The following is a 6,958-nucleotide window of genomic DNA, read 5'->3' as shown; positions in this document are numbered from 1 at the left end:
TGTTTTCCACATCCAATCTCACCGTCTCAGTCCGTTCAATTCAAGTTTCCAGTTAAAACTTGGATTACACACAGATTACAAAACATTTCCCAAAACAATATCTTAACTCCTGCAATGTGATTTTTTTTTTTTTGCATGTTTTCCGCTCTTTTGACCTCATCTGAATGCGACATCATCATCTTACTTTTTACATGTACAAGTCGCTTCTCTAGGGTTCTCCGTGGACGGTCGGCCGATCCAGCGATCCGACGATTTCCCCGGCAACGCAAACACACAAGTTCGTTCCCCGCCACTTTACATTTATTACCACAATCCTCGTTTCCTCAACGCAGAATCTTCCCGCTGCAAATGGAAGCAGTAGATGTCTCTTTCTTACCTTCACACAATCTCAATAACTTCGCACACCAGGTACCTCAAAAAACACCCTTCCTTGAGGCTCAAAGGCACATCTGTTATACTACTCCCAACTCCCTTTGCCTTCCATCAAAAGGGAAACGTTTGACACCCCCAATGTCTTTCAATCGCCATCTCGACGTCACTGAGTTGCTGACAGAGAAATGGCAATCCGTGCGTAAATGCGTTCCCAACAGCAACCGCCGTACCAAGTTCAAGCTCATTCTCGCACGTTAAATCCCTCCGTCAGTTTTTGAAGCAGTTTCGTATTCCCCGCTTTCTTCAGAATCAAGTTCAGATCAGTTTTGGAAAATGTTGAAGCGCCATGTTGAGAGGAGGTGCACTAGACATACGTCACCGCCAACAAGCCTAAAAGTAAATAAGTATTCCACCAAGAGCAACATTTTCCTGGAACTCAAGTTTTCGTAACATAAATTGGCATAAAATGTGGTCAATATTCTTCCAATATCCCATCAACAACTAAACAAATGTCAAAATACTGCATTGAATATTCCCCACAAACAAATCTGTATCCAAAGTTTTAGAAATAGAACCAAAATTGGGGGGAATTGAAAAACATCTTTCACTAAAAAACTCCCACTTCAACAAAAATAGTGATAATAAAAAAACATGATTACCTTCTTTTCACACCAAGACACACAAAAAAGGTAAATCTATACATTTTATTTGGTAAATATCATATCCATAAAAATACATTTCTCAAATCCAGGATCTCATCACAGAAATAAAAAAGAAAATTGACATAGAAATTGACATATACCCATAGTTCATTCAGCACATATAACACCCGTGCTCTTAATTTTTTCCTGAATTTGACAACTTCATCAAAAAGCCTTGTGTTAATTGTATTCATTCCTAATTATTTGCTCTCTTGTTTTTGTCACCTTCTTTCTTCTTTTATGACATTTGATACACGCATTGTTTATTACCTTCATTTAGATAATCTACATTTAGTTTGCACCTATTTTACGAAACATGAATGTCTGTATTCTGTAAATATTGTGTCTATTTATTGTGTTAATAAATAAAAGGAATAAAAAGCCTGGTCATACAGATCATATTTGTAACTGAATATAAAAGAAGCGGTGCAGGAGAACCTTTTCACATGAGGCAAGTACACGTGTTTACAATAGTGACGGGCGGATCGATGCCAAATAACAAACGATATATCGATAATAACAAAGGGATCAACAAAGTATCGATACCAATGAAATGCAAGGGAAAACTGTTCATTGTCAAGTTTGAATGCATTTTAAGACAAAAGTCATCGGAATCAGATTTTGTAAGCGTCAAAATGGAATTGAACGATGAAATACTCCAGAAAAAAATAAAATGGATGACACAAACTGCACTGACGATCAAGAACTGGACCGAAAAATTGAAAAAAAAAATGACGTACGGAAAATGGGGAAAATCACATTTGGATAATACATAATAATAATACAAAAGTAGCCGAAATAGGCTTGTGTAGTCAATATTGATTCACAGGCTACATTTATTGAAACAGAGACCTTCTAATACTTTAAAATACATCCATGTAACAATGACAGAAGTGTTGAATCACAAGTAAAAAAAAAAATCTTTTGGAGGTGGACAAATCACTGGCTTTGCTTCCCCTGACGCTTCATGTGACACAAGAAGATGGTGAAAGTCAGCGCGATTCCCCCGAGGAACACGGTGCGCGCCACAGGAGGAACCAGCGAGAAGTTTATTGCCTGAATTAAAGATTTAAAAACACCATTATTCTGTGAACCTGAAGAGAAGTCATCAGTAGCACACAAGACACACTGAAAAGGCTGGTAAACAAAGGGGAACAAGTGACATTTTGGGCGTTTAATATGCCTTAAAATGAATAAAACCCCAAACTATCAACGTGAATTGTGAAAAATATCATTATAATAAGTTGGTTGTGACATGTTATTATGGTTAAAGGCTTTATTCATGTGCATCTCACCTGCATCGTTGACCAGTAAACAACACCAGCCTGAGAATAAAACAGAAAAGAATGAAACGAGGGCGAGAGTTTTTAGATATATTTACCCAAACGTGACACCGACTTTGTACGAGGGCCAGAATTTCTGGCTCCATTCTTCAAGCAGATCTTCTTTGTTTTCAAGAAAGCTCAAACCTGAAGAAATATTATTATTATTTTTATTTTTTTAAAGATCTTGTTCTGATACGGCGCAGAAATCTTACCGTGAGTACTTTTCATGCAGTTTAATTTTTAGTTTATTGTGACGTTCTGCATCAAGGTTTTGAGTTCAAAGAAAAATATAGTTAAGTAAAGTTTAGAAGTACACTTTTAACAATGCACTTTAAGAGTAAAACATCTTTCACACAGATTTTGAGAACTGTTAAAGCATTAAATGTGGGGATTTTGATTCAGAATTGAGCTGATTTTGGAGTAATTTGAATACATTTCCCTGTGTTTCTAGTACATTTTAAAGTCCATAGGACACATTAGACTACACTTCTCAGCAGGGCCGGCCCAAGCCTTCAGGGGGCCCTAAGCGAAAACATTTTTGGGGGCCCCTCACCACGTAATCAGAATCAGTTTTTTTGCCATTGTCAGTGAACAATTCACATATGGGAACTTTCTTCAACGCAAACAAAGTGCACAAAAACTCCAGGGCATCTGTTTGCCAGTTAGTTTATTCTCAACACCTCACAAGCTCAAATATTGATAACTTAAATCCCAGCGGTATTCCGCTGACATCACCTCTACTCCCTGTACAAATAACACACATCCCAGATATGTTTTTGGGTGTATTTGTGGGCGTTAAGGGTCGACAGCCACATTAGCAGTTTAAATTAATGAACAGGGGGGGTCTGGGGGCCAGAGATTTTCAGGCCTTTTTTGGGTCTTCTGGTGCATTTTAATGTGGTCCAGCCTTCTAAAGTAAGAGTAAAATGTTGAGGTTGTAATGCTATAAAATGATGATGTGATGAAACTGTGCCAGGAGAAAGTGACTAAAGCCAGTTATTAATACATTAGTGTACTTAATTACTCAATACAATATTGGCTATGAAAAATAATTATGGTCAAATTGATTCATTTTAACTGAAAATGTAAAAGTAATAGTTATCCTTACTAATTTATCTTTTACAGCTCCCAACTGTTCCTTCTTGCCAAAGTGACAAAACAAGTTATATTAAATTAAACAAATGGCATAAGCATTGCTTGATAACACTCATAAAGCTACACAGTGCAAACATGTTATTCCCAGAGAATGAACAGAACGAGAAGTGAAGGTCCAAACCTAGCTATAGTGAAGAGACTGTGTTTCTGCAACTTTGCCACTTTTATATAAAAAATATATAGTATTATTCTATAACAGATGTAATTTTAATGTGTCTGGTTATGTTTCACTATCAATTTATTATAATTTATAACAAATAGTCTAATGATGCTTTTTAAATAAATTGAAATGTTTTATTGCTCTATTAAAAGTGAATTACAATATAAATGTTTGTTCTGATCAGAACATCACACACTGGACTCCTGCATGAAACAATGCTGCGATGTGATTGGCTGATGGACCTTACGTGCATAAACCTTTACGTTCCTCTTATTGCACTTTAAGAAGTAAAACAGACATCACGAGTCACGATTGATCTCACACATGGTGATGTGAGAGAGAGGGACGCAAACTCAAACCGCTCATCTCTGACTGAGGCTGCACAGGGGCCCGGGACAGGGGCCCGGGACAGGGGCCGCACACTGTTCACTCCAAAGTCTCACGTCAGAGGTTCTGGACGAGACGGCGCTCGTCCGGACCGGATCTCCGCCTCTTAGTGACCCGGGGCATAGACGCCCCTCCCCGGCCTCACCTGCAGCTGACACTACGGGGCTGGTGTAAATGTGAAGCTTATTATCTTTTCATTCATCAGACATATTATTAAGCGCGGTGCAGAGCTCTCGTCGCCTCCAGCCTGAGCGAACTAACGTGACAGAATCGTGTTGTTTCAAACAGCAGCATTAACCGTCTCTTTGTAAGAGAAGGTCAATACCTGGAGAGTGTTGTTGAGTTTGCAGTTTCTTTACATCGTCAAGAAGTTTCTTCTTTCGTTTTTCGGCATCAGGGGGATATATTCCTCTGGACATGAGGACCACGTTGTGTTGTGTTTATGTTTTGCTCTCGAGCTCCTCGCGCACAATGAAGTTGCCCAATCAGCGCAGGTTTGGTGTCTTGGTTGCCAGATTGTCATTACAAATAAATGCGGTTTGTGTGTTATGTTACCGCTGTGTGCGCTGCCGCGCCAGCAGCGCTACTACACTAGTGGCGCACGCTGCGCTTGCACTTCGCATAAGACGGGTTGCCAGATTGGGGGCCCTTTTAAAGCCTCGGGGCCCTACGCGGCTGATTAGTTCGCTTATAGGCTGGGCCGGCCCTGCTTCTCAGTAAAACAAATGGGATATGTTTGTACTCAAGATTTAACCAAACATTTGCCCGTTTCTCTCCAATCTGGCCATTTTGGTGACGTTTATAATGTCACTTCCTGGTTTGACATGGCCAGCAAATGTGACATAAGCGGAGGTAATTCCACAACTGTTACTTAGCAACCAGACTGTAAACAAGGGCCGAAGTCCATTGAAATCTTATAATAGTTATGATTATGACAAATAATTACACCTGATAACCCATTTATTTTGTTAAATTACTGTTTAAACTGTCATAAAAAGGTGTAAGTTGTGTACAAAATGTCTCTGTTTTTGATGACATCACAGAGGTGGAGGTATTCTTCAAAAACCGCAACTTGACAGATGTAAAGCTATGATTATTATTTCCTACTGGGACTCCCTAGTCACATGGGCTTTAGGTAGATATTTGTGCTACTTTTACTTGTTTTTTGCTCCTGTATTTGGACTTTAACTACATAACTACAATAAATTGAGTACTTCCTCCCCCGCTGTTACAATGTCGTCTGTTTTGCGGACGTACCGGTGTAAAAAGCGCTGATGGTGAGCGGAGCGGCGATGAGCTGGTCCAGAACCACTTTTCCGGAAACCATCTTGGCTCCGCCCCCTGGCAGGGCCTTCTCCAGCGCTTTGAGCCAGTGGTAGTTGAAGTTTGCATGAAAACAAAAGCCCACAGTTGCTACTCGTGCCGTCTGGTGCCAGTCGATGCCCGAGGTCTTCAAAGAATGAGAAATAAAGGACATTAAGTACATTTAGGGTCAAATTGTTAAGCCCATTTCATTCAAGAGTATGTAGTTTTGAGTTGGGTTTAGGGCCTCTTGAATTAAATGGGCTTAACAATTAAATTAAATAAAACAAATAAATCAGGAGTGGACTGGGGAGAAAAGGTGATTTGGGATCTCTAGTGAAGCAGGCCACATTCATCAGTATTTACACGTTTCTTTTTACAGTTAAAAATAGACATATTTAATGGGGGGTTTGGGGGCCCTCTCCCAAGAAGAAGAATGGAGAGACAATTCATGCACAAGAAACAACATTTTCCGACAGTTTAAACGTTTATTTTACTACATTAAAGTGTAATTTGTTTTTATTCATCTACTTGCTGTGTAAATCAGACAAGCTTTGGCCCTTGTTTACAGTACGGTTTGTAGTTCACACTTTTAACTTAATTAGCTCTGTCACAGAAGTAAAATTATAAACTTCAACAAAAGGGAAAAGGCCAGATTTCTCTTAAAATATAGAAACGTTGGTAACTCCAAAAGCCTGGCTCACGTTGTTTCTAGTGATGCCATGAAAGGAAACTGAGGAGCCTGAATGAACTTTAATGAACATCAGTAGTGAATTGGCTTTTATAGATAAACTCCCACGACTAACTGTACGAACTCCAGTATCTAAAACAACGATATGGTCCGTACCTTCTCGTCACCGTCGGCCTTTTCGCCCCGGACCCTGGAGTCTTCTGTTGTGGAGGTCAAAAGACTCTGCTGGATCAGGTCTGCGGAGGCAAAGAGCGCAGTGTAGCCCAAAACGTTACCCACGTACGGGTGAGCTTTGAACACGGCCCAGAGTCGCCTCATGATCTGAGAAGATTAGACAGGTAAAAAATGACACAAACGGGAAACAAACTGGAAACGTGCCCTGTGGAAAGTAACTGTGCTCAACGATAGGGAATATCTTTAAAATGTGGGATGTCTTTTATTGCCTTTTGGGTAGATTTGATTTATTTAACCTCCCACTTGGTCTAGATAAAATAGCTTTGATTTGAATGTTTTTTCTCTCTCACTTCAATCAAATGCACATTGCAGTGGATTAAGTATGTTTTCTTATTTTAACAAATTCTCTTTTCTCACTAACAAATCATAGAATAAGGAAATAATGTAGCAAGTCGGACAGGAATTGCAACAAGAGAAGGAAAAAGGGAAATAAATTAGCTGCAACTCAATTCAGATTCATATTCTGAATGGGAAGCAATAAAGATAGTGTTTGCTGGGTTTATAATGATACAATTATGAATCAGAACAAACCTATTAGTGTGTTTTACAAGACCGAAGGCGTGTGGCACTGAGAGGAGTTTGATGGGACCAAAGTTCAGTGTCTGAGTCTTTTTATCAGCTCCGTGTGACG

The 6,958-nt window shown here is 39.4% G+C and overlaps 1 protein-coding gene across 1 annotated transcript; it reads right to left on the bottom strand.

Moving 5' to 3' along the window:
• Window positions 1–2,005: 2,005 nt before the first annotated feature.
• Window positions 2,006–6,956, bottom strand: LOC140374182 (mpv17-like protein). Its single transcript, XM_072461004.1, has 6 exons — window positions 6,859–6,956; window positions 6,250–6,414; window positions 5,358–5,550; window positions 2,472–2,542; window positions 2,369–2,398; window positions 2,006–2,129 (listed from the first exon to the last, which is right to left on the bottom strand). Exons 2-6 carry the CDS (start codon window positions 6,409–6,411, stop codon window positions 2,013–2,015), a joined length of 573 nt encoding a protein of 190 aa, XP_072317105.1. The 5' UTR covers window positions 6,412–6,414; window positions 6,859–6,956; the 3' UTR covers window positions 2,006–2,012.
• Between the last annotated feature and the right edge of the window lie 2 nt (window positions 6,957–6,958).

Source organism: Eucyclogobius newberryi, unplaced genomic scaffold, assembly GCF_026437365.1.
Source record: "Eucyclogobius newberryi isolate DKJ021-1_F unplaced genomic scaffold, fEucNew1.0.hap1 SCAF_3, whole genome shotgun sequence".
Lineage (NCBI taxonomy): Eukaryota > Metazoa > Chordata > Actinopteri > Gobiiformes > Gobiidae > Eucyclogobius > Eucyclogobius newberryi.
This window is presented reverse-complemented; position numbering and strand designations above follow the sequence as displayed.

Coding starts and splice junctions, on each gene's coding strand:
- LOC140374182 (XM_072461004.1), bottom strand. CDS start 6,411: ATGAGGCGACTCTGGGCCGTGTTCAAAGCTCACCCGTACGTGGGTAAC. Junction 2,399..2,471: donor AATTCTGGCCCTCGTACAAA/GTCGGTGTCACG, acceptor TTTTATTCTCAG/GCTGGTGTTGTTTACTGGTC. Junction 2,130..2,368: donor TTTACTGGTCAACGATGCAG/GTGAGATGCACA, acceptor TCTTTAATTCAG/GCAATAAACTTCTCGCTGGT.